This window comes from Osmerus mordax, chromosome 8 (genome assembly GCF_038355195.1).
Source record: "Osmerus mordax isolate fOsmMor3 chromosome 8, fOsmMor3.pri, whole genome shotgun sequence".
Taxonomy (NCBI): Eukaryota; Metazoa; Chordata; class Actinopteri; order Osmeriformes; family Osmeridae; genus Osmerus; species Osmerus mordax.
In genome coordinates this window covers 5,321,495-5,347,653 of record NC_090057.1, presented here as the reverse complement: position 1 = coordinate 5,347,653, position 26,159 = coordinate 5,321,495, and the positions used below count along the sequence as shown (strand labels likewise).

The 26,159-nt window shown below is 41.5% G+C and overlaps 4 protein-coding genes across 4 annotated transcripts; 2 read left to right on the top strand and 2 right to left on the bottom strand.

Annotated features, from left to right (window-relative positions):
* Positions 1–336: 336 nt before the first annotated feature.
* On the bottom strand, positions 337–5,974 carry ints9 (integrator complex subunit 9). The gene is made up of 17 exons (XM_067242017.1): positions 5,850–5,974; positions 5,535–5,662; positions 5,340–5,400; positions 5,193–5,255; positions 4,700–4,839; positions 4,504–4,590; positions 4,294–4,414; positions 3,937–4,071; positions 3,622–3,733; positions 3,022–3,202; positions 2,672–2,732; positions 2,386–2,557; positions 2,020–2,144; positions 1,700–1,867; positions 1,329–1,427; positions 944–1,081; positions 337–784 (listed from the first exon to the last, which is right to left on the bottom strand). Exons 1-17 carry the CDS (start codon positions 5,856–5,858, stop codon positions 608–610), a joined length of 1,977 nt encoding a protein of 658 aa, XP_067098118.1. The 5' UTR covers positions 5,859–5,974; the 3' UTR covers positions 337–607.
* A 396-nt stretch (positions 5,975–6,370) lies between these two features.
* On the top strand, positions 6,371–12,153 carry pla2g7 (phospholipase A2, group VII (platelet-activating factor acetylhydrolase, plasma)). The gene is made up of 11 exons (XM_067241615.1): positions 6,371–6,562; positions 6,877–7,001; positions 7,222–7,372; positions 7,497–7,590; positions 7,794–7,862; positions 8,565–8,733; positions 9,110–9,223; positions 9,424–9,518; positions 9,643–9,813; positions 10,387–10,535; positions 11,288–12,153. The coding sequence occupies exons 1-11, from the start codon at positions 6,499–6,501 to the stop codon at positions 11,386–11,388; spliced, it is 1,302 nt and encodes a 433-aa protein (XP_067097716.1). The 5' UTR covers positions 6,371–6,498; the 3' UTR covers positions 11,389–12,153.
* Positions 12,154–12,459: 306 nt separating this feature from the next.
* Positions 12,460–21,615, bottom strand: tdrd6 (tudor domain containing 6). The gene is made up of 14 exons (XM_067242139.1): positions 15,780–21,615; positions 15,553–15,677; positions 15,394–15,471; positions 15,248–15,311; positions 15,079–15,155; positions 14,881–14,955; positions 14,729–14,780; positions 14,536–14,603; positions 14,405–14,453; positions 13,883–14,073; positions 13,603–13,648; positions 13,351–13,406; positions 13,227–13,275; positions 12,460–13,054 (listed from the first exon to the last, which is right to left on the bottom strand). The coding sequence occupies exons 1-14, from the start codon at positions 21,613–21,615 to the stop codon at positions 12,939–12,941; spliced, it is 6,882 nt and encodes a 2,293-aa protein (XP_067098240.1). The 3' UTR covers positions 12,460–12,938.
* Positions 21,616–24,140: 2,525 nt separating this feature from the next.
* Positions 24,141–25,894, top strand: sf3b6 (splicing factor 3b, subunit 6). Its single transcript, XM_067242016.1, has 4 exons — positions 24,141–24,267; positions 24,640–24,758; positions 24,953–25,091; positions 25,449–25,894. The coding sequence occupies exons 1-4, from the start codon at positions 24,238–24,240 to the stop codon at positions 25,536–25,538; spliced, it is 378 nt and encodes a 125-aa protein (XP_067098117.1). The 5' UTR covers positions 24,141–24,237; the 3' UTR covers positions 25,539–25,894.
* The last annotated feature ends 265 nt before the right edge of the window (positions 25,895–26,159 follow it).

The window sequence follows — 26,159 nt, the reverse complement described above, 5'->3', positions numbered from 1 at the left end:
GCTGAACGGTTAGGGAATCGGGCCTTGGGCAAGGAACTTCACCCTAGTTACCTTGGGGGAATGTCCCTGTACTTACTGTAAGTCACTGGATAAGAGCGTCTGCTAAATGACAATGTAACTCAAGCCGTTTCTGTCCACCTGCACAATAGCACAGAAAGATACAATGTGTCCTTAAAAAAAAAAAGCTTCTGTATTGAGGATTATCAGATCAACCAACTTTTGGATTTAATCTCTAAGGCACCATTTGCTTTCATCTAGTGTTACCTGCCAAACCCCCAAATAGAATTCTAACAATGTTCCATGTTCACATAAGAAAGACCAAAGCTGAGGTTCTAGTTAAGTCTAAAAATACATATTCCAAATTGGAATTTTATTACAAAAAAGCTATTTTACAAATATTAACTGTAAGATAATGGTAACACACCCCTTTTAAACACACAACAATATGGGTTGACTTCCTAAACCCTCCCAAGTCCAAACTTCTCTTATAATAGGTCCTAGGTATTAATAGAGCATGGAGGAAATATCAAGGACCAGCTGTTACTCAGTCCTGGAGGATGAGGGAGGTACAGACAGGGGAGGGAGAAGGGGATGTTGATGTCAGGGTTCAGAGCTTCTGTAAGAACCTCAGCACCAGGTCTCGCAGGGTGGTGCGCAGCGTCTCGTTGTTGTCGCACACAATGTGGGTCCCGTCCTCCTCCAGCTGGATCAGTGTGTCCTCGGCCTGCAGGTGGAGCATGTGGCCGTCTGCCGTCTCCTCCACCTTCACCTCCGTGATTCCGTGCTGCAGAGAGGACAGAAGCAAACCAAATGGTTGTAGATCAGTGGTCCCACCCGTATTACTAGGCTTCCCACTAGGAAGCCTAGTAATACGTACACTGATTAGGAGAATGGAATAAAAGAATAGGAAATACAGCAGTCAGAAAGCTTGGACAAGACTCACCTTGTGGAGGGCGGTCAGGAAGGCCTCCAGGGGGATTGCTCCACTGAGGAGAGGTTTGGGGGCCAGCAGCTCTGGGGGATCCTCCATCACCCTCTTCCTCTTCTTACTAGGGGCCACGGGAGGGGGCTTGGGCACCGACTGGCCATGCACAGGGATCAAAGACAATCAGTTGTACACACACACACAACTGATCGCATATCAGTTTATGATGAAAGTCTAAAATTCAAGTGAATTCCAAGACAACTATTATATTTTTTGTATTCATAATAAATCAATTTACATGCAGCTAAACTGCATTTATTATGTATATAACAAATGAAATGACTTAAATGTACTCGGTCTGAATTATTTTCCTTTCATAATGCGTACCCCAATCTTGTATTACCTGGAGCATGTGTTTGTTGTCCTTGGACTGTAGGACAGCCGACACTGTTGCAACAGAGATGCCAGGCTTGATCTCAGAGGGGACAAGGGACCGGGCCAACTGTAGAATTACACCTTCAACTCATTACAGAACACAGGACACACACAACCTGAGGCTATTTGGGCCTAGTCTCCCTTTGACACAAAGGTCTGCAGCACCATTCAACCAGTAACATCCTCTTTTTTGAGTGAGCATAACTCAGTGGTATTAACTCAGTATTTGACTGCAGAACAAGAGCCTTTATACCCTCAATAAATACTTTTTTATTGAGGTCATAAATAGTATAAATGTATACCGTTAATAAATAAGTATTGATCAACGCTAGTCCCCACCTCAGGCAGCAGTTGGATGCGTTCGTAGTGCCGTCTGAAGGGCAAGCTCAGGACGGAACAGCGCCGGTACGGCATGGGAGCAGGCTGCAGCTCTAGCATCAGGTCTGAGCGGTGAGGCTGGGCCAGGGGAGGCTGGGTGTACTGCTCTGGGCACACCACATGGAGGGGCTGTGTGGAGCACAAATGAGAGAGCACATGCATGGGCCTGTAGTGCTGCAACCATCTTTTTTTTTTCAAAACAAACTCACCCCAGCTACTTTCTGAATCAATTCCAATCTGATATGGATAAAATGAGGGTATTAGAGGTGTGCGGTGGATACCTGGACCTCCTTGAGGAGCTTGGACACCTGGTGGAAGTTGAGGCGTGTGTCGATGGGGCAGTAGACACACTTCATGGCCAGGGGCTGGTAGGGGGCCAGGGCTTCTAGGTAGGAGAAGTCGGGCTCTGGGGAGGTAGGAAAACAGGGTCACACACAGTCTTGTAACTACAGTGAATTAAGTGTACTGATGGTTTGACAATTATAACTGGCAAATTCAGTGCACAATCCCCTTTGATTAGCCTTTTCCAATTAAATCTTCAATCCCGAGCATACACACATTTTAATTGGTGCAGGTCAAACTAAAGCACAAAGGCCATTGTGTGTGTGAGAGATGTCTTTCCTGCAACACAGGTTTATTAATCTCACCAGTGAAGATGATGGTGTTGAGGCTGGACTTCCCCCACAGCTCCAAGAAGTGAACCACATCACCGAAACGTAGGGAAGGGTGACCGGTAAACACCACGCATGGCTGACGGAACTCGCTGCTGAAGCTGCCATGGATGGTGGGGTAGTGCTTCAGCTTGTTGGTCTGGATCAGCTAAACAGACCGGTTAAAGAGATTGAACTATTAGAGTTTGCCCAAATTGGGGACCAAAGGGCTCTAGTAACTGAATACTAATAATCATAATAATGAAACTGTTTATAGTCTTACCTCTGCATGAGGAAAAGGAGGTTCTGGAAGATAGACCTTTGACTGTTTGTTGTGACAGAGCCTGAAATAAAGAAGACAAGCTGGTAAAGAAGGGAAAGTTTGCCAAAGCTAGCACACAAACACTGTACACAAGAAGAAATCAAGGATTTCCTGTGTGAGTATTTACATGTAGTCATTTTACATTTAGTCATGACTATGTTAGTCACAATAAGTAAATTAGCTACTGCCTTATTGTCTGTTCACATATTCTATCTTACGTTCTTCCAAAGCTCAGGTCATGTATATGTAGCTTTGGATAAAAGCATCTGCCAAACTAATCAAATGACATTTTAAAATGTAGATATGCTGACCACTCAGCAAAGATTTGTGAGAACTCCAGGGAGCTGTTGGCCACGGGGGATATGAAGTAGAAAGGTGTGTTTCCGAGGTTGGCGTTCTCTATGAACTGGTACAGGCACTCCAGAAGATCGTAGATCACTCCAGAGGAGTAGCAAGGCACCAGCACGTTGCCCCCTGCACGAATAGTCATGGCTGCAAACAACAGTGGACAGTTCGGTCACACCAAGTGAAAGACTGGCCAGTGGAGACACTTTAGCCTCGTTCTGGTTCAGTTAGTTCCTCAGTGGAGTTTTTGCAGACTCCTGTGTCTTTGTTTGCAAACTCGCTCATTCTATACGACTGTATGTTTGTGTTTAAGGATGGGTATAGATCAGCAGAAGAACATTTGACTGCAGATCAAGAGATCACAGGTTCAAATCCCCCTCTGTATGTCGCTCTGGATAAAAGTTCCCAATAAATGAAAATTAACATTTATTTAATGTTTATAATTTAATGAAAATTAAATTATTTCCTAGAATCACACAACACAAATAAAAAAAGAGATTTTAAGAAATCTTCAGGGTCCCATTGTTGGGTAGCTAGGACAAATATTCAGTTTAAAGCCAACTTACCCAGGTTACTGCAGAAATCTCCCAGCATGCCATCTGGGTTGGCAGTTGGCATTTGAGTGAGGCCAGTCAGGATGAGAACATCACTGTTCTTCAGTGAGCTCTGATCCATTGGCTGGAAAAGGGATATGTTGAGGTATATTCAAGTTAACATCCTGTACAACAACACTTTTCCAGTTGTGAAAATACAGTTTATGCTTTATTCAAATTCATATATTTCCCTCTTTGATCCTGAACAAAGTTCAAGATTTAGCCAAATGTACCGCATCTGAAAATGTACACAATGCACAGTCCAGTTGCTGAGCGTGTGAGATTCACCTGAGGATGAGTGGTGAGAAGGGAGGATCCAGACACATAGGACACTTTCTCATAATGGGATTGGATGATCCAGTTTGAGCTGCCCAATGAGTAGCCGGAGCTGAGGGGTGTGACCTGCACAGCGCCAAACAGTTCCTGGACAGCAAAGATATTGGATATGTTTTAAGTCAGTACAGCTTTTGACTGCAGATCAAGAGGTTGCAGGTTCAAATCCCCCTCCTGTATGTTGCATTGAATAAAAGTGTCTGCTTATGCTTAACGTACTGCATTATTATTACACAAAGCAACACAATAAAATAAGCATCTCTATGGTTAGTGTGGATGTTATGCTGAATGTTTTCAGGAGGAAACTCTCACCACTTTCTGGGAGTAGCCCACAAGCTGGACTTTGCTGAGAGCAGAGTTGACCTCTTGAATGCTGTAGCTTCGCTTCCATGCCCACACATGAGCAACATCTTTTAGTGGTCCAGGTAGCAGCCTACAAACACAAAATGACACAGAATGACCCAAAACAGGTGGTAGACCCCACCCAGGAGACAATCTTAGCATATTTTAAGATTTGCATACCTTTGTATTTCCTTATTCTTCCAGCAGACGGCAGACTGAGCCTTGGGTACCCTTTCCATGAAATTCACCAGCTCCTCCATTAGCAATCTGAAAATGTTGAAGTCAAGTGATCTCTTAAGTTCAAACTCTCACTCAAACTCTGTTTGATGATACATATTCCCCAGAGCTGTTACTGTGATGATGTAATTCCCCTCACCTGCCTATCTGGAGAGTTGGCTCTGTGGCGTACACCGTTCCAGTGAAACCGGTGTGTTCAGTGATGTAGGGGAGGGCCATCATACAGTGATAGTTAGAAATCAATATGACATCAATGGTGGATAAGTCAAGCAGCTCTTTCTGAGGAAGACAGAGAGAAGAGAGAAAGTGGAAAAAAGTAAACAGCTGTTATCAGAGACCTGTAATGATGATCTGAACTTAAGTGGAATAGTCAAAATATGGCTAACTGTCTGTAATGAAAACATGTACAATCAATCTGCACATAGGTGGTGAAACAAACAGTGTGTATAGTGCTGTGTAGTTTGTCTTACAGCTGGTTTGGTGCTTCACGACTAAGACAATTCTAATATAATCCCCCATGCCCCATTTGGTAGCTTCACAAACTGGTAAATTACATATGATAACAATTTTGTATATAGCATAACATATACTATTTATTCAGAAGGTAAAGGCTGTACAACTTTATTTTTTACCTCTGGGAGACAGAACTCTGGCTGTGAGTCCACAAAAACACGACCTGCACACTCCTTGAGTTCCTGAAAGACCACAGGTAGGTACAACATCAGTTGAATACATAGTAATCAAAACGTGGATAACTTGGGTACACAATGTCGTGATACCTTCTGCAGGTTAACCGTGCCATCTTTGGAAATCCACCCAGGTAGTTTGGAGAGCCTTGGACTGAAAGAAAGGAGAAAGCATAGGCAGTAGGAATAGTTACAGAGGAAAAGTACAGCACGAATGTAGCGTCGTGTTAATGGATATGGATATGACGAATACTGCTTTGTATGGCCTGCCGATAGACCCACACTCACCTGTGCACCAGAGGAAGGGGAAGGAAGTTGAGGACAGACGTGGTATCCAGCCCACAGTCCAACATGATGGTGGTGGATTTAAATTTGAGAACATTGCATGGCAATGTAGGGTGTCCAGATAGGCAGTACTAACAGCAGACAACAAATATACAATTAGACACATGCTATCTAAGAAAGCATAAATGCAAACAACAACGCGAGAACGCTAGCTAGTTAGCTGGCAGTCTAGCTACCAAGTTGAAAGATAGTTTGGTCTTGGTTTGTAGCATCCAAATAAAACGGTATGAAAATTGCCCCAGCTGTAGCTCCACTCACCAGTTTCATCGTAGAAGCTGTTTGCTAGCTAGCTTCCACTACAGTATCTTCAATTCGATCATGTAGCCAGAGAATGTCTGATATAGAAAAAACAGGCTCTGATGTAGCGTCAATTTCATGTAGGCTGCTACGTTTCTTGTTTTGTCCCACATTGTGTAAATAGTCATTTTTACATATACTGCCCCCTACAGCATTGGAATACAACATGTTCACATGTCAAAGTAGATTTAGTGAAAATAAAGAAGACAGTTGGTTTGCGCTATATAGACAACATGTTTTGCTATTCTTTTTCCAACATGCATTACTTTATAGCAGCGGCCGACCCAGACAGCAGCAGCCGACCACAAGACAAATCAACAAAGGCACGTGGCCACTGACAGGCAGACCCTACCCTGCCTAGCTAACGTCATGACATTATCAGCTATTTTGTTTGTGGGTTATTTGTTCTGTCGGAGCGATATTACAGCATCCTTGGTTCTACCTAACAGGAAGGATCTACGCCAGCTACCTGCCAAGCCACTCCCGCATAAGATTGGCCAAATGTTGCGAAACACCCGTTGTGCCACTCTATAGGGGTTGTCTTGTTTTTTAGAAGGCGTTAGCTAACCAGGATAGCTAACAGGTAGCTAAGCTACACCTACAGAAGTTCATGTTCGTTAATGGAGGACTCATACAATCGGTAGTAAAGAAGTTTTACGAGTGGTCAAGGACAGGTATGGATCGCTAGTGTGTATGATAGTTACTTCGTGATTCGTTAACGTCGTATCATTAGCTAGTTCACTTGAGGTGATTTCGAGACAGTGATGGCTTTAGCTAGCTTCGCTTCAGATATGACTTAATACTACTGAGATGACAATTTAACTAACAGATCGTACAACTACAGTAGTGTAACTACAGGAAGCAGATTACTTTTACTGACTTGCTAATAACATTTAAGATTGTGACACATTTGTCATGGCACTAAAAGTTAGGGACTGCTAGAAGATATCCTCTCAATTGACAATCCCATATCGTCTCCCTTTCACAGATCACAGGTGTAAACTAAGTTTATTAGCAATGGGAAATACCTGCAGCAATAACCTGGGAATCCCCCGAGCGAAAGGGCCTAATCCAGTTGGATGCACTGATTTCATGATGGATCACACTGTGCAGGTAACACATTGTTTTATGTTGTTTACAAGTGACAATGTTCAGAGAAAAGATAAGAAGTAGCCTACTCTTGCCTAACATAATGTCAGCGCAGTAAGACCCATCCTTGGCAGCCACTATGTAGCTACATTGCCGGTTTATGAATCAGATGAAGACAAACAGCCTAATAATTAACAGATGAAATGCGTCAATCTAAAATTAAATAATCAACTGTTGTCGATAGGGCACGTTTTTTCGTCTGTATTATCCCTGTGTCGAGACAGAGAATCCAGACACGCCTGACTGGATCCCAAGACACGAGTATTTCGATGGGCTGGCGGACTTCATGAAAATCAATAGAACCATAAGTGACAGGATTTTCAATTACCTCTTTGGTAAAACATTTTTTTTAGAAACTTTTGCCATATTTCTTATATGTATATATATTATATTATATTATCTTTTTTTTTTACCGATTTTAGAGTTTCATTGACAAACTCATTTTGATTTGTTCGAAAGGTTCCTACAAAATACCTGCAGCCTTGAATGCTCCATTTAAGTCAAATGAGAAATGCCCAGTAGTAGTCTTTTCCCATGGCCTCGGAGCTTTCAGGTACATTTACATATCTATTTAATAGTTTTTTTGCCACACAATGTACGCACACACTTTATATCGGTTATTCTCCAATTTGTAATCATGTAATCGTTGCCTTGCTATAGCTATAGCTTCAGTACCAGACACGTCTTATCATTATTGCAAATAGTACATTCAGAAGGCTGCAATTACATGAGCGTTGTCTGTTTTCTGCGTTACAGAACCTTATATTCAGCCATATGTGCCGAATTGGCGTCCCATGGATTCATAGTGGCATCCGTGGAGCACAGGTAGGCTGTTGTCCTTTGTCTCTGCTACCCGTCACCACTTCATTCAAGGCTATTTCACAATACAATACATTGGTATGAGCCTATTAAACAGACATTGAAGAGATTGCATTAGACGGTCGGTGTACTCATGTTAACAATAACAAAACATTTACAATAGGTACACCCCTCCCTTCCCCACAGGACGTTTATTGTTTATTTTAGGCTATGGGTGGAAAGGTTGCATGGACAATGGTACATACCAAGTCATCACATTTTTACCGGTATGGACTACAGAGACCATGTAGCAATGACCTGCATGGGGGATGGTAGTCCAGCCTAAAGCCGCACACTATAGTTTAGGTTAAGCCTCATCTTGCTCCAGTTTGACCCAGTTCAACATAAAAATATAAAATAAAACATTTAAGCATGTGCGTATTTTTTCATGTCTTATTTGTGTCTCTTGTCTAGAACAAGAAAACATCTACCTTATACTAAATATAAATGTCATATACAAATGTACCTTCCTGATCCACGGATCCATGATAAACAAACATGAAAGAATACGAACACCAAATCTTTGCGTCGTCTTGTCCCAAGAATTTCAGTGCCCAGTCTAGCCCAGTCTAGTTGTGTTGTTTTGTGCACCTGCCAATAAAAAACTTGAAAACAAATATGAAGGCATACAGGTATCGAGGTGTGTTTTGTCATCTTGTTTTATTCAAGGGATGAATCAGCGTCCGCTACATACTTCTACCATGAGAAGCCTGATTCTGAGAAGGGCAAGACTTCTCCGAAAGGCCCTCCAAACATGCCTGAGAACCTGGTGGAGGAGTGGATGTACTACAGATCCCTGAAGCCTGGGGTGTTGGAATTCCCTCTCAGGAATAAACAGGTTCATCAAATCAAACTTTTTGCTTCACATACGATAGATAGTACTCCACCTAGCCCAACCTAAACCCTCAAGAGCATGATTCGTATTGTAAAGTATTCAGCTTGTCTTGATTATGAATAACGGATTGATTTATCTGATAATTTATCCACACTTGGACATTTACTTCTAAAGTATTCCAGTCAAACTTGTCTCCAAAGAGGCGTACAGGAGGGGATTTGAACCTTGGACATCTTGGTCTTTAATTGAAATGCTCTACCACTGAGCTCATACACATCCCTGTATCTCAGCCTGAAGAGTTTGTTGATATTCAGAACAATACATACAATTCATAAACAATCACCTGGACTGATTTTTTTTCTTCATTATTTTCTTTCAGGTGAAACATCGTGCAGAGGAATGCATCCAGGCATTAGACAGACTTATTGAAATTCACTCAGGAAACTCAGTGGAGAACGTGCTGCAGACAGAGTTCGACTGGACAACTTTAGAGGTAAACCTCAAGTTTCATGAATCGGTTGGTCCTTACAGATTCCAAAATGTGTCAGCATAAGTTCTTGCAATCATCAGCGTAGTTGTGTTGAAACCTCATGAACTACTTCCTCCAGTGTGAAGTTAGTTTTGTTTGTCCTGACCAACTGACTTCCTCCTCTTTTCCACCTCCCTCTCTTCTCTTCCCCTCCTCTCCCTCAGAACTCCATGGACCTCTGTCGGATAGCAGTGATGGGGCATTCTTTTGGGGGAGCAACTGTAGTTGAAGCTCTTTGCAAGGGGGATGTCAAATTCAGGTATGTTTAAGTGGAAACATTAGGCTTGCTGTGTATAGGGTCTGTGCACGGTCAGTCCATGGACATTGTTCAACTAAACATACCACATATCTTGCTCTTAATATTTGCCCTTTGACCTGTGCAGATGCGGAATTGCTTTGGATGCGTGGATGTTTCCCCTGGATGATGAGATCTACCCCAGAGTGAAGCAGCCCATCTTCTTCATAAACTCTGAGAAGTTCCAGTGGGCGGGTAACATCAGCCGAATGAGAAAGCTGGACTCCGCTGTCATTCAGAGGAAAATGATTACTATAAGGTAGCATACTCATACTGTACATGGTACGGCACACTGTCCAAAACATACTGACAATTCTCTCCAACGGACCAAGCCCATTGGAGAAAAGAAAAACTTAGTTTTCATGCCAGCAAGGCTTGAACTGGTTGAAGGAATGAAAACGAAAACCAGAAACTATCTATATTTCGCTAAAAACAAAACCTTATATGATTTAACCTTTTAAATGTCGATATGAACCTCACAAAAGTTTGATGTGCTGCTACGATGTAAAGACAACTTCTTGGAAATAGCTTGCTCCAGTTACACAGAAAAGCCTAAATGTAGGAGTTTGGCCTACAAGTTTCGATTCGTGGATCAAGGAGAGGCCTCTGTTTTTCTTGGTTACTCGAGCATGCATATTCATAGCGTCCAAAAGATCCCTCTCCCGTTTATTCACTGAGCAACCAAGTTAGAATGGCACCTTTATTGGCTTAGGATCATGATATTAACACAATTTAGAAATCATTTAAGAAAGTCATTTATTTTAATACATATATTTTTTGTAAATGTCTATCATGTTTGCTTTTGGATCACATCTCTATGCTTCCTCTGCAGGGGGACAGTCCATCAGAGCTTCCCAGATTTCACCTTTCTAACAGGAAACTGGATCGGAAAGATCCTTAAACTGAAAGGAGAGATCGACCCCCTGATTGCCATGGACCTCTGTAACAAAGCCTGTCTAGCCTTCCTGCAAAGACACTTGGGTGAGAAGGAAGCAGAGATGGCAAAAGTACACACATCCTTCACTCAAGCAGAAGTACAGATACTCATGTTTAATAAGACTCTGGTCTTATTAAGTTGAAGTAGTGACTACACCTTTTCACTCATTAAAGTAGATAAGTGTGGGCTCTGACATATACTAAAGTAAAAAGTAGCAATTACTACACCTGTTTTGGTATCATGCAGGAAACTGGACCTCACATCATATTAATACAAAAATGACACTTTAGACAGGAAATCCTTTTTGATGACGACAATTTCGAACATCTCCCTCATATATGGCCATGGGTGATCAGGAATGTCTCTATTCTAAGTCATGTCAAACTTCCCCCCCTCCACACACACAGTGAAAGGAGATAACAGAAACCTAAAACAGAGTAGAGTAAAGCAGAGTACAGTAGTCCTCATAAAATACTCATCAATGACATAAACTTGTTTAGGAAAAATATGGAAAATATTTTCAGCCTTTCAAAACAATTTTTTGGAAAATATTTGTTAAACCATTAGAGCCTTTTTTCTAAACTTTGAAAATATATATTTTAACCTTTAGAAACGTAAAAAAAACATCCTGTCGCCCATCAAATATTTTGTCATTTGGATAAAAGCATCTGTTCAATTAAAAAGTACATTTGGTTAATAAAGCAAAACCTGTCTGTCACCAGACATATAATTTGATTAGAAATAGGATTACTCATGTCAGCAAATGCTGATTATCAAAAACTGAATTGTTTTGCAGGTCTTCAGAAAGACTTCAACCAGTGGGATCATCTAATTGATGGGAAGGATGAGAACCTCATTCCAGGAACCAACATCACTCTGCTCCAGTCTTCCATCTGACCCACCGTACCTTTACTCATCAACCAGTGGGATTAGTTGTCAGTGGAGGTTTATTAGCAAGTCAATACAAGCTCACTCACTCACTTTACCTGTGTGCCACTCTCAGCCTTGTATGATGTGAGTGATGGACGGTCCAATGTAAAACAATCATTCAAAAACTTTTGTTAATCTGAACCATGCCTGGGCAAGTAATTTCTTGGGAGAAATGTTTTTCTGATTAGGATGAGTTTGATTCCTAGGATGTGTTTATATACATAGATGTATACAATACATACAAATACTTGATTGTATGCATCAGTTGTCATCGTCTTTGAACATATTTTAGCCTGTGTTCTTTTAACATGTTAACTATGGTTGCAGTGTGATTGTAGATAATTGCCCAAGGCACCTGGATGATTTATACATTTTGTAGATTGAAGACTGTGAATATGACCTCATATTGTTTAACTAATATGTATTTATCAAGCATGATTGCACAGATTACGTAATTACAAGATGATGAATTGATAGACAAACCAAACATTTTTAAACACTAAAGGTTTGTTGAGCGATGACTGAAAAGTTGTTTCTTGAAGATTACTAGCTCCATACATCATCTGCCTTAAAGAACCATGTCCCTGGCTGGATCAAAATGTAACAGATTTTCTACCCATCTTTTACATGTTTTTCAATCCATCATGCTGTCTGAAATGTACTTTGTACACCACTGTACTGCAATAACTTGTATATGTATACACCAAACCAAAATAAAAGTACTTATTAAATAACTACACTTACAGCAGTTTTAGGCTCAGCATATTCCTGAAAGATATTCCTGTATTATTATGCCATGCCATTTCTGTACTTTCAATATTTCTCCAACTTTTAGGTGACTGAAACTCACCCTACTTTAACATCCTAAAAAAAACACCAAATATGAGAACAGAAAACTTGAGTAAAACAATGGGCCTGGAGAAATGACGATGTAGTAATGGTTTCACTTGCCTAACCTCTGAGCTACTTTTCAGTTTCAACTAGAATGAGTCAGTTTTGAAACATCAGGATATTTATTGTTTAAACAAATGACTCTTAGATGACACTGCACATTTATTTATTTTCCTTTTATAGAAATGACAATCTGTCTGCTGAAATAAACACTTTCATGTTTCACTTCAGATGTGAACAGAAGCTTAATTCAGTTAAATGTGCATTCAACAGCAATGAAACATTAACAATTGTACAAAATAAATGTCTAACTTAGTTTAAACAGACACAATGTTGCAGATTCTACTCAAACAAAAGCTGTTAAAAGTGGGGACAAAGGTTTTCCCAATAACTTTCCCACTTGTTAGTATAACTTTACTGATGTAATCAACATGAGTGAGGCATAAGGCCAATCCACCTGGAAAATAAATGTGTTTAAATGAAATAACTGCAATGAAACAAATTGCTCATCTCTTTAAAGAATGTTCTGCTACAGCCGTGTATGATGACAGAAAGCAGCTTAATGAACTGGCAAACCCAACTTGAAAATCTCCACACAAAAAAAAATCTGATGAGAAGTCCATTCTTTAGTCCCTCAACTGCTGATTGGCAGGGAGAGTCTCACTCACAAAGATAACACTGTCCTCGTCAGAGCAGTCCTCAACTTTCAAGGTGAGGTGGGTCACAGAGTTCATCTGATGCTCTGAACACACATTAGAAAGAGAGAACAAACTACCTTACAATGCAGTTACATTGGTTCAATCCAACTCTTAACAAGATTCTAAACTGATTGTGAACCAATAGATATACAGATTACCAAGAAGTCACTCATCTAATGCACATGAATGTTGTGATAGACCGACAAGATCACTCACCAAAAGCATCAAGATTGGAAGCCTTCACATAATCAGCTACCACAATATCCTTTTAAAAGACAACAGTATTGTTAGAATAATTGTGACATAATACTGAACTAGTAACCGATATGTTTGCATTTACCCCATCCTGTGAGACAGCACTGGCCACAACTTCTGCCTCAGTCCCTTCTTCAAACTCTTTCAGCGCAAATGTTGAAGACAGTAAATAAACCATTAGCAGAGGGCAAATCAGACTTTTTCCAATACAGAATATAGTACTTAGGGTAAAGCAAACAGGTTAAGATTGATCTTGAAGAAGGCCAATAAATAAAAATAGAGATTAACAGACTGACATTCCAAGCAGGTCCAGTCTTGTCACAAGTTACATACATACCGTATCTACATTGTTCAGGACAAGAGGCTTCTGAAACAAGGACATCCTGAAGAACAACAGAAAAAAGCCAAGTTTCGCTTTAAAACTTTTTTTGTGGTAAATGAAGTCATGGTTTCGTAAACTCGATTCCCGGCCGTGCCAAATGACGTTGTGTCCTTGGGCAAGGCACTTCACCCTACTTGCCTCGGGGGGAATGTCCCTGTACTTACTGTAAGTCGCTCTGGATAAGAGCGTCTGCTAAATGACTAAATGTAAATGTAACTCTAAATAGTTCTGTTACCTTGTCTTCTTGGATGATAACCCTGGACTCGTTCTCCACATCAGCGGACACAGCCGCTTCCGTGTCGGACACAGCCGCTTCCGTGTCGGACACAGCCGCTTCCGTGTCGGACACAGCCGCTTCCGTGTCGGACACAGCCGCTTCCGTGTCGGACACAGCCTCATCCGTCTCGGACACGGGTGTATCGTAAGCTGATATTGAAAAGTCAACTTCATGTTGTTTTGTTACTCTTCGCATTGGATTCTCTAAATGGCACATATACACACTAAGGCTGCACCAAAATTCTGCCGCCAAAAATGTTGGTGGAAAATCGCATTTTCAGTCTGATAAGGACACTCGTTTTAGCAGTAACCTCAAGCAGGTTTACTGTGTCAATTTAAAGTCTTATATTCTAACAATTATACAAATCACCTTTTAAAATAGTTTTGTTTAAATTTTTGATTTATTCTCATACATCCCTAATATACATATAGCTAAATAGATCTGCAAGTGTGACACATATTTCACATCCAAACTGAGTACCTGTATTTGGTTCAGAAGAAAGCTGCACCTCTTTTACATCCACCCTCAACTATAACAAAAAATAAAGCAATGATATGTAGGACAGATGTGTTAAATCAATCGAAACTGTGTGACCGCCATCAATACTTTACCTTGTCCTGTGCAGGGATACAGGATAGGGCATCCGCTGTGGTCGCATCTGAACTCTCAACTCTCTCCTCTGCACATAGGTATGAAAATGTACACATTCAAATGTGACATTCTTAACACACCACAGGTCATGAAGATAGGAAGGGTCAACATATCTGCAGAGTTGTATTTCAGGGGTTAATGAGGAGCACTTACCACAACAGTCCTCCAATGGTGCCGAAGGAGAGAGATCGAAAATGTCCCGGACCTGGGATGAGTCAGAATTGTTGTGTTTCTAAAAGTAGCATATAATGCAAATGTGTGTAAATTGACAATATGTGTATAGTTCAAATCTAAAGGGACGCTACACTGCACAGTTGATCTGGGTCTTCAGGTGGCACCTCAACCGCTTGGTCTGGACCAACCACCTCATCCAAAACAGCCTGAGGGAAACAAAATGTATCTCATTAATCTCTCACAATCAAGCATACAATGTTGAGTCAGGTACCCAACATCTTGAAACTGAATGTTTAAAAAACTAAATTACAAATTATTAAATACTTAACCAATTTCTCTGAAGTTGTATTGTTGGGGTCATCTCCTGAGATTGTGTTGTCGCTGTCGTCAGTATCCTCATCCAAGTCTGGTAAATATCAACATATGAAACTCAACTGAATTCATTCTTGCACTGACAAATCTTACAAAGACATGAAATCCCCAAGTTGACCAACTCACAATACTGGGACCCTTCATTTGACGAGGCAGTGTCAAACTGATGTTCACTCTCGTCCGGTTCACTCTGTAAACATTCACAATATGGATGAATGAGCTTAAGGTTGGCAAACATATTTAAAAACCTATTTCAATGCTGCAATACACACTTGCTCAGACTCTGAAGACGTGCATAAGATATTCTGCGGGTCTACCACCATTTCAGAATCATGCTCAACCAGAAGAACCTAAAATAAAATAAAAATTCATAATTAATTGTCACTACAATTTATGTAAATAAATCAGAAATAATTAGGGCATCATCTTACCTTGACTGAGTCTTCAAAGACTTTCAAAACCTTTACTTTGCACCAGGTCTTCCTGGCTATGGACCAGATTACATAATTGGATCCAACAGCAATGTTCTCCCCGGCCCTCTGAAGTCGACCAAACTCTGAAAGACAATTGACCCAACCTAACAACATTTAGTCATGTGCATCAATTCAGGTGTCATAAGCACTTGAAATGTGATTATAATTTTAAGGGTGTCACTCACCAGTCCCAAGAACAGTGTCAGAGATGCTCTCTTCATTCAGGTCTATGGACTCAAGTTCTTTGCGCAGATTTTTGAGCTCTTCAGATGTGACGCAAGAGTCCTTATCTTTGCTTTTAAGATCCTCTGGGGCAGTGTGACTGGGCTCTGGGCTCTCCAAGGTGTTCTCTACATGCAGTTTGAAGACTTCTGTGTACATATTATCTTGGCTCTGGTCACCATGTGGCAAAGTTGTCTCTTTAGGGACCTCTTCTAATAACCGGGCAGATTCTGAGTCAACCACACTTGAGGCTTGGTCCAACAATAAAACCTGCAACCTATCTTGATCCACACAGTCTTCTTTGAGCACGTTCTGGTTGGCAACCAAGGCCAGTGTAAGTTTATCACCACTGGAAACACCACTGTCTGACAAACAATCCGTCTGTTCTGCTTCATTGAGTTGCTCTTTACATATCTCAATCACGGTTACCGTCTTTGTATCATCTTCCACCATGTTGGATAACGCTGCAGGCAAATCTGTCCTCTCTTCAACTGTCTGCAGTACTTCAAACTCCTCCTTCTCAGTTGGTTCTCTGTCTTTATTCAGGAGGTCTGTGGTTGACTCAGTCTCATCTTTCTGGCCAATGTCAAAATCTGTATTTTCAAGTGTGCTCTTCAAGTATGGGTCCTCGTCAGCATGCTTCTGACCTGTACCTGGAAAGATTGTTGAACAATCCTTGTGGCCCTCGTGGAACCCATCGTCAAGTTCTTCTTGAACTGTACTTGGAACTAAAGTGTCAAATGTTTGTTTTGTGGTGGTTTTAGATGGTTCTTGTGGACAGGGATCCATCACAGCTGTTTGTTCCCCAATCTGCACTGATTCACATGGCAATGATGGATTGGCACATGGAGTTGACTCACCAGTGCTATCTGGTTCGTCCACTGTATGGCTCTTCCAGTAAGCCTTCATCACCTCATTTACCACTTGGCCTTCAAGTTCCACGTGGACAAAACATGTAGTCCGGCCCGCTTCATCACTGGACACTGTCAAAAAAGTCAGGTGAAGAGGCTTGTCCATTATTAGCTCCGACAACTGGTCTGCTGCCTTGTCATCCCAGGTGCCTTGAGATGCATCAAACCCTTCGAGCTGGCAGAGGAAAGCTTGTGGAGGAATGTTTAACAGCAGAGGAGGCAATGCTCGTACATCTTTTATGTTAACTCGGGACTCATTTCCATAATCAATAAAGAGAATGGATAGGTAATCTCCTTCTATGCTTCTGACTTCTGCACGATACAACTGCTCGTCATCTGTAAAAATAGCAATGCATGGACTTCCAGTGGAAAGGGTGTCAATCTCAACTGGTTTGCACTGCACCTCACTGCCAGCTTCACTGACCATTTTTGTGATCTTGTCAAGTTCATCTGAATTAGCCGACTGACACCAGAAAGACTGAGGGCCAATGATGGTTGAGACATAGGCTTCCATGGTCTGTCCCACTGCAATGTCTGCTTTGCAAAAACACACAGATTCATTGTTGTTCAATGGGAATTTCTCTGGTGCCAACTCTTGTACAGAACAGCTTTTTGGGGGATTTTCTTTTACTTGACTGGGTCCCATGGAGCTCTCTGGTGTCGCATCAGATAAGGTTCCTGGATGTTTAAGAGGGATGCCACATGTGACCTGTCTGCCACTGTCCCAAAGGCTGACTTCCCACACAGATCCAGACTGTTTCACAAACTTGCATTTCAGCTCTTTATCACCACCTGCTCCAATTTCTTCTTTGAATTTGGACAAGATTTCTTGGTTCAGTTCATCTTTTTCTTCCTGAGCTGGTGTTCCACTTAGTAGGCAGTGAATGCTAAACCTGGGACATTCTATGGAACATGTGTCTAGTCTACACATCTTGGAGACTAAAGTAGTGGCTGTGTTCCCGAAGTCTATGAACTCCACAGAAGCTGTCCCACTCCTTGATACCTCCTGTACCACCGCACGGTACCATGAGGAATCATCTGGAAACACTGCTTTGACCAAGTCACCTTGATGCAAGTCTCTGACATCTACAGTCTCAGTCATCTGTTGTTCTTCATTGAGTTTTTCTACAAAGGAAAATATGTCATCTTCCTCCTTGGTCAACTGTACAAAGAAGCTCCACGGGCTGTTGCAGTGCGAAATAAAGACATCTGTCTCCAAACCAGCCTCGATGCATTTTGAGGGCAAGTCTGATAACTTTGGTAGAGTTTGCACTTTGGCTTTTGGCGCTACATAGTTAGTCTGTTGAGCTGGGCTGAGAGGTGACTTGGGAGTTGGGAAACGCTTTGTCTCGGTCTGGGGAACGGTTTTCATCTCAATGACACCGACTTCTCTTGGCTCTGCACCATTTCGGACATTCCCATTCCTGACAGTCGTCTGCCTCTGATGTGGAGTTGTGTAGGGTGCTTGATAGGGAATCCTTCTCTTTTTAGGGATTTCTTCTGCTGGTCCAGCTGCTTTAGGAGCACAACACTGGTTGGTGACCTTTTCATTGTGTCCCTGGTTTTCAATCCTGTGCTCTTTGATGCGAAGTTTCTCCTTAGTCTTGGCATTAACTTGTGTTTTCCCATCATAAAGCTCAACAAGCAGTTTTCCACTTGGCTCTTTTGCCACCACAAGAGCCCTGCATGTACAATCCGTCATGTGAGTTTCAAACCAGCTGTTGACCTCATCGGAAACCTCACCTTGGATATCCGACAGCCCACATTCCACAGCTTGCACAGGGACGGACATGATCTCACTAGCTTCAATAGGGATCGGAAGCAAGTTCGATTTGTCCACTTTAATGGTGTCTCCGTAATCCACAAAGTGAACAAGGACAGTGGGCTGTGTAGCCTTGATCTGTCCTCTGTACCATTGTCCATCTGTATACTTGGCAAAGCAAACTGTTCCGAATGTTTGGGGGCAGTTTGAACTCTCCAGCTGATGACACAGGGTATTGACACTCTCCGCCAGTCCTTCGATGATTGTGGCATTCCTTTTTAGCTGGCAGTAGAAGTGATTAACATTTTTCACACTAGTCACTGTCACCAACTCCTCCGTTCCTGTTTTGATGCCGTGGGTGGAGTAGTAGTACGTGTCCAACCTGAAAGGGGAAGGAGGTGCTTTCTTAGACGGAGCACGGTTGGCAAGTCCTTTCTGAACCATTAGGCTGCAGACACTCACAAAGGGTGTTTCCAGATCCACCACGTTAAAGACCACCTTTTGGGCATCAAACATGACTGCATAGATGGTGCACTTCAGTGCCACGTGGTTGTCTGCTGCAGTATCAACAAAGTCCTGAAACTGGGCGATGGCATCTTCGGTCCATTCGACAGTATTATGGGAAGTGGGGTGAATGAGGTTGTACAGGCTGCATCGGAAAGCTTGACCTCGGAGTTTCAGGAAGGAAGGGTTTATATTTCTCAAGTCTTGAATGGAGACAGTCTTAGTTTGACCATAGTCTATAAACAGTACATCGACATGAGGTGTAGCATGCTTTTGGATGACCAAGGCCCTGTACCACATTCCATTGCCTGGGTGACGGGCGACACAAGCCGTCTCCACAGGAGGCAGAAACTGGCTGTCTGTGTAGAAGTTTTGGATGTCTTGCATGAGCAGTTTAAGGTGGCCAATATTCTTTGTCAGTTGACACCAAAAGTCATTTGGACTTTCAATGAAGGACACATTGACTTCAAATGAGCTTCCTATTGGGAATAAATGCTCCTTGAAGGCAGTTCTGCTTTCTTTTCCAGTTGAATCCTCAGTGGATAAAGCTGTGAAACTTGTCTTGTATGCATCATATGGAATGTCTCCTGGGTTCAGTGCCGTGGGGAGAGCGGTAGGCCCACTGACAACTTTTGATGTTTTCTCATCCTTTACTGCATATCCAGCTGTGCACATCAGCTTGCTGAGATTGCTCTCTCCATCACTTGATGAATTTGTAAGATTAACAACATAACCGCCATCCCATTTGGCAGTTATATGGATGTCAACAATCTTGTCTACCACTACTGTTGTGAAAAAGTCAGAGGCATCTTGACTCCATTTTTGATCTTTTGGTCTGATGCCTGCTAGGCTACATTTCAAGGCGAGCGGAGGTAACTCTTTCAACCTGTCCGGAAGCACCCGGAGATTGCCACACTCAACAATCTCTGTGTTTCCATAGTCAACAAAAAATACCTCACACTGGTGGCCAGTGATGCCAGACACAGTTGCTCTGTAAAAAGCATCATCTTCAGACTTGGCGGCACAATAAAGACCGACTGTTGGATGTTTGATCATGTCTGCACCCTCTGGGTTGCTGTACATGTCAGACAAGTCATTCATCAGCTGATCAAACTCGACAGCATACCTCTGTGTTTGAATCCAGAACTCTGATGGGTTGCTCACATGCTGCACCACTACCACATGGGAGGACTGGAGCTGGAGATCTTCTGCTGTGAACTTCACCCGTGTTTCAGTGGCATCGCCACTGGGAGGACTTACTCGAGTTTCCATTCCACCGAAGTGTTGAGGTTTTGGTGCAAGTTTGCTACACACAGCATAATCTCCATGAGGTCCGTCACACTCAAGAATACATTTCTCCTTAGAGCCAAACATTGTGTTGATGCACATGTTTTCATCTCCGTAGAGTGTCACATAGTGCACGCCCTCAGAGAGACTCTGGTACTCAAATTTGGCAATCACAGTCCTGTTCAGGAGAAGGGTTTTAAGATAATCGATCTGAGGGACTGTCCATCCGACTCCTTTGTCAATAATGCCATGGAGGGAACAGACGTATGTCACAACAGGCATCCTGAAAAACTCTGCAGCCAGGAATCGAATGTTTTCCATTTGAACAAACTGTTTCTTCCCGTTATCCACCTGCAGTACCTCCACTACACTGTTGGCTGGGAAGAGCTGCTGTAGAACCGACCTGTACCACTTCCCGTCACTTCCTCGTGAGGCACATGGGGAGCCAAGGGTTTGAGGTCTGCTGAGGCCTGTTTGAACTCTGCCCTCGTAGTACTGGGTGATCTGCTCTGTTAGCTTCCTCAGCTCTTGCGAGAAGACCTTAAGCTGACAGAAAAGACGCAGGGGGTTTGTGACTTCAGTGATGATAACTGTCTCCACGGTTTCCGTTTGAAGCTCAGGATACATGTACTGTTGTTGCTTTTCCATCAGTTCGTGTCGGTCCAGCGGATCATTTTTCATTGACATCTGCTGAGGTTTGTTTGACGTAGCTGCTCCACTGTGTGCCTGCAATGACCTTGAAACAAAAAGCCTGAATCTTTCAGTTGGAAGCTTCTTGGCGAATCCCATTTCGTACATCTGCCTGGATATGCTGGGGATATCCAGGAGGAAGGTTCTGTGGGGCACCAGGACATCTTGGATAGAAGCAGTGGCTTGTTGTCCACAGAGAGATTTCAGGTACTCCAATGCCACTGGAGACCACCTGTTTTCTGTAGACAGCGGTAACACGTTGGAGAGAACACAGAATTCGACCTCTGGTGGTAGACGAAAGAACTCACTGTGACCCCATGCCAACATGCCAGTGGTGGCACTTAAGCTTCTGCCCTCATCAATGAGAAACACATTGTAGTTGGAGCCATTTTTGGATACTATGCGTGCCCGGTACCATGTTTCAAATACACTGACCAAGCACTGGTCCCCTGGATTTCCCTCCAGCTCCCGAAAGGCTTCTCTGGGACACTGAATGTCTTTTCGTAAACATTGATGGGCGATTTTCCTCTCTTGATCAAAGTTACACCAAAACTCTACGAGAACACAGAGAGGATTCAAATTCACTCTCTTGATGAGAACTGATACATTTGAACCAGGTGTTGGGAGTTCAGGAATTGAACACATCTTGATTCGTTTAAACAATACGGCCTTCCATCAATTCTCAGTTCCCATAGCACACTGCTTTAATGCCAGACTAATCTGTAAAACAAAAATAAAACACCCATATAGGAAACAATCACTTCAATGTTATCACCACAGTAGGTTCTAATACTGTACTGTTAATGTTAATGTAATATACTGAAATTAAGTTTGACACCAGTGTTTGCCTACCCAAATCAATTATGGTCTACCGTATAGGCTACATAATATTATTTAAGAAATATAAACTTAACTGATTACTGACTGTCAGAGGCTACACTCATAAAACATCATGACTATGAATTTTATTCTGATATAGAATTGAGTTACAACACTGACCAATGAATTGGAAAAACCAAGTGTGAAAAAATTACAATATAAAGTATTGTAACATTATGGATTAATGTGGATAATGGATAATGTTATCTGCCACTCACAATGTTTGCTATGTAGCAATGTATTACATGCGGGGTTGTTTCACAATCTTTCACAAGTGTTTTTTTAATTATCATTTTTTACAAATTGTTTACTCTTTTTAATTCCTTCAATTAGATTCACTTTAATTCAAGACTCAAAAATAACGTATCGTTCGCGAACGAGGTTACTTCCAAGAAGTAGTAAGGCAAAACCAAACCGTCAGGCTAAATGTATAAATTAACTGGGTGTAATTGCCAGAAAATTTATAACGCCAAGTATAGACAAACAAAATAATTTAGCTTTAGTCACAGGGCTGCCAACTCTCACGCATAAGTCGTGAGACACACGCATTTCAACCAGTTCACACTTCTCACGCCACACTTTTTATTTCTCACGCTGAGAAGGCAACGCCGACCAAGTACTTCTTCTACTAACGTTGTAAACAGTAATGGACGAGGCGCAAATCAGATACACTGAGTAAGGCAAACTTGGACGCGCGAACACCCCTGAAAGCTCGTCTCGGGATGTGGGGGGGTTGCAAACACACGTGAAATGTCGTCCCGGGGGGGTGCTGCTTTGCATGCAGCAATATTTTGTTTGGCCCCACCAAATCTCACTCCAAGGTTTTAGAAAAATTGGCAGCCCTGTAATTGAGTTATATTGCCAAAAACAGCATTCGAACTAGAGACTTTGCTGGGATTTACCCCCAGTCCTGATAACCACGAGCTACGTTGTTTCTCAATAGTTTGAAAGTGTGATTGCATATATTCCTCTTTACGCCGTTTGTTGGGTGGTTAAGTTATGAATAGTGACTAGCTAAATATCTGAAGCCAATTATGTAACACATATTTTAATCCACTCGACAATCACATTATAAACCATATCTGCCTGACATTCGGTCTGGTTTGCTAGTCTAACAACCAGAAAGAAAAAGCGATAAGAGCTAACTGTAACTTAGCTAACTCTGTATTGTTAGCTTGCTTGCACTAGCTAGCTACTGCAGTAAGCTATTTCTTTGATGCATAACGAGGCTAAAGTAAAAACATAAATTTGGCTTGTAGAAGTTAGCTATATTTACTCACCTCGGTTCCTCTTAAGTGGTCCAATTCTGAAATAATTACTGATCGACGAAGTTTTCCGAGATTTTGGTCCGTCCCCACGCTGGATTTGACAGCTAGCTTGCCATCTCGTTCCAATGAGATTCCACAATTGCTAGTAGCTGGCACAGACCCTCTTAGCCGTTGCGGCACGGCGGGAGTTTAATTGCCCAATTAATCTAACTAGAGAAAGTATTTAAAGTTTGTGCGGTGGATTCTTAAACAAATACCCACACTTATTAACCGGCAACGTATTCACAAATTTAACTGAAAGTGAAACAGTATGTTGGCTTGCTTTTTCTGCACGATGTGTGTTTGTCACGTTTTGCTGTAAATGAAGTTCAATCGGGGGTTTTTCCCTCTCATCCGGGACACAGGATGGCTGACCTTTCAGTCAGTTCAATAATTTCGCATCAAATCCAACAATGAAAATGCTTTATTATTGGTTTTAAAACCCCAAATCAGAAAACAAAAAACGGGCTGTTTTTTGTTGTTTTGATTTTGTTGTTAAGTTATAAATAGGACATGAGAAAATGTGATATTTTCTGTCTTTGATTTTGACATTTAATGTTTGTCAATGTCATCCGATTTGAAGATACATTCCATTCCATCTTTTCGGCGAAAGCTCACTATGATAATCATGTGGTTTATTGTTTTGATGTTGCGTGAGACAAGAATAGTCTAGTAACAGTTTCTGACATTGAAAAACGTAAATGTAGGCCTACATTCTATAATCCTATATCTATGGTGTGACTAGAGGGATGGGCTCCAGTGCCCTGTTTGAACACTTTAGAGACGTGTTTATTATGGTCACTTCTCTACCTCTTATTTATGCTGATTATTTGTTAGTGCTTTACATAGAAAAGATGCTTTCGTCTTGGTAAGTTTTTCAAGAAGGGCAAAAGCAAAGCGAATGAAAATAGAAACGGAGCCATACACTTTCAAGGGCTCGGGGCTCTGGCCAGGCGTGTAGCAGTTCCGTCTATAAACGGATGTAGGTCATTGACTACGTCAGTATACTGCGCCCATCAAACAGATCACCAAAACATTTTTCAAGGCCTTTTGTGGCGTGATAGTTTGAGTATATCTAATCATGGCTATGCAAGCAGCAAAACGAGCAAACGTAAGTTAATATATTAGTTGAACATTAGTATATTAGCTGATTATTCGATGTTAGCAAACGAAATGGCTTAGCCCCATACTAATAATATGCTCACAAGCTAGCTAGTAGCACGTTAGTAAGTTAGTGTTACGGGGGCAAAGCCATACAGGCTAGCTTCCTTTACTAATGTAATCTAATCACAGATCCAAATGAAATGGAACACAAAATATTTCAAAACTACTGAATGGAAATGTTGTGCTGTACTATAATTGACGAATCATTTATGAGGAAATCTTTATTTGTGGGTGTTGCTCCATGTATTAACAGCTAGCTACCATAGCTAGCTACAGACTGTAGTACAGTACCAACATTGGATGTTTCCTGTCTCCACAGATACGATTACCTCCAGAAGTTAACAGAATCCTGTACATAAGAAACCTGCCATACAAGATCACAGCTGAAGAGATGTACGACATCTTTGGAAAATATGGACCAATTCGTCAGATTCGAGTGTATGTATATTTGTAAAGTTAAAATACACGTGGTATTGAACTGTGGTCAATACTTATCAATTATATTGCCTTGTCTGATACTGCGGACCTAATAAATTGATTGAAATAGAAAACTAAAGCACATACAAGCAGATTCATATTTTTTCTGTTTCCCTACAGAAATGTCTTCTTAAATGTAATGTTATGTTTTCCAGGGGGAATACACCAGAATCAAGAGGCACAGCATATGTCGTCTATGAAGACATATTTGATGCCAAGAACGCGTGTGATCACTTGTCAGGATTTAACGTCTGCAACAGATACTTGGTGGTTTTGTACTACAACGCTAACCGGGTAATTATCACTTATCAGTTTTTCATAACTTTGGTTGCAATGTGGGTATTTGTCCTACTTCATCCCAAAGGTTGTCAATGTCATATTACATTTACATTTAGTCATTTAGAAGATGCTCTTACCCAGAGCGACTTACAGTAAGTACAGGGACAGTCCCCTGAGGCAAGTAGGGTGAAGTGCCTTGCCCAAGGACACAACGTCATTTGGCATAGCCGGGGAATCAAACCAACAACCTTCTGATTTAATAGCCCGACTCCCTAACCGCTCAGCCATCTGACCCCCTATATGTAGTTATCTGTTCTATATAATGTAAAGATTGATGTAAGTAACACACAAATATCTTTTGAACTGTTGCAGGCTTTCCAGAAAATGGACACAAAGAAGAAGGAGGAGCAGTTGAAGCTGCTGAAAGAGAAATATGGCATCAACACAGACCCACCAAAGTAGCTACCTAGAAAACTTTTCATCCCTCTTTGATAAGAAAAAAACAATTACACACGTACAAATTCACACATCAATTATTACTTACACACGCAAGAACATTGTCCTTGTCACAAGGTACAGTAAACACATGTTGCACACTCATCATTAGTGAACATCTTTGCATTTACCAATTTTTTGCTTTTGGATCAATTTTTGTCATGAAGGTAATTATTGATAATTATCCTGTGGGGAATTCCCATTGAACCTCTTTTTTATTTTAATGCATTCTGGTAGATTTGTATTACTTAGTCCTGTTTTATTGTGTTGTTTAGAGTTTTTTGTGTAATAAAATGTCATTTTATTAAAACCTCTGACCATAATACTTGCATAAATACAGTTCATGTTACATGACTATGATTCATGTGCATGTTACAAGCACATAAATCATAGTCATGTCCATGTCAGACACTCTTGCTAAAAGTCACTGCAAAATACTCACACATTTTGAAGGTGTCAGCAACATTTAGTGGTAGCATGCAGTGCAGCAGTAATTTTACACTTCTGACTGGAACGTTATTTACCACATACAGGTAAATGTTTCCTTCCTTTACATTTGTTGACGTTGTTAGTAATGTACTATTGGCT

What these genes read in the sequence shown, in the direction of transcription:
- sf3b6 (XM_067242016.1), top strand. Translation starts at nt 24,238, where the DNA reads ATGGCTATGCAAGCAGCAAAACGAGCAAAC. An exon ending in AAGCAGCAAAACGAGCAAAC is followed by an intron (nt 24,268 to 24,639) that starts GTAAGTTAATAT and finishes CTGTCTCCACAG; the next exon opens with ATACGATTACCTCCAGAAGT. An exon ending in TGTACTACAACGCTAACCGG is followed by an intron (nt 25,092 to 25,448) that starts GTAATTATCACT and finishes GAACTGTTGCAG; the next exon opens with GCTTTCCAGAAAATGGACAC.
- pla2g7 (XM_067241615.1), top strand. Translation starts at nt 6,499, where the DNA reads ATGTTCGTTAATGGAGGACTCATACAATCGGTAGTAAAGAAGTTTTAC. An exon ending in CATGGCCTCGGAGCTTTCAG is followed by an intron (nt 7,591 to 7,793) that starts GTACATTTACAT and finishes TCTGCGTTACAG; the next exon opens with AACCTTATATTCAGCCATAT. An exon ending in AAGGGGGATGTCAAATTCAG is followed by an intron (nt 9,519 to 9,642) that starts GTATGTTTAAGT and finishes TGACCTGTGCAG; the next exon opens with ATGCGGAATTGCTTTGGATG.
- ints9 (XM_067242017.1), bottom strand. An exon ending in GCACGGTTAACCTGCAGAAG is followed by an intron (nt 5,256 to 5,339) that starts GTATCACGACAT and finishes GTGGTCTTTCAG; the next exon opens with GAACTCAAGGAGTGTGCAGG. An exon ending in ACAACAAACACATGCTCCAG is followed by an intron (nt 1,082 to 1,328) that starts GTAATACAAGAT and finishes GTGCATGGCCAG; the next exon opens with TCGGTGCCCAAGCCCCCTCC.
- tdrd6 (XM_067242139.1), bottom strand. Translation starts at nt 21,615, where the DNA reads ATGTGTTCAATTCCTGAACTCCCAACACCTGGTTCAAATGTATCAGTT. An exon ending in ATACAACTTCAGAGAAATTG is followed by an intron (nt 14,956 to 15,078) that starts GTTAAGTATTTA and finishes TGTTTCCCTCAG; the next exon opens with GCTGTTTTGGATGAGGTGGT. An exon ending in TTCCAATCTTGATGCTTTTG is followed by an intron (nt 13,055 to 13,226) that starts GTGAGTGATCTT and finishes ATGTGTGTTCAG; the next exon opens with AGCATCAGATGAACTCTGTG.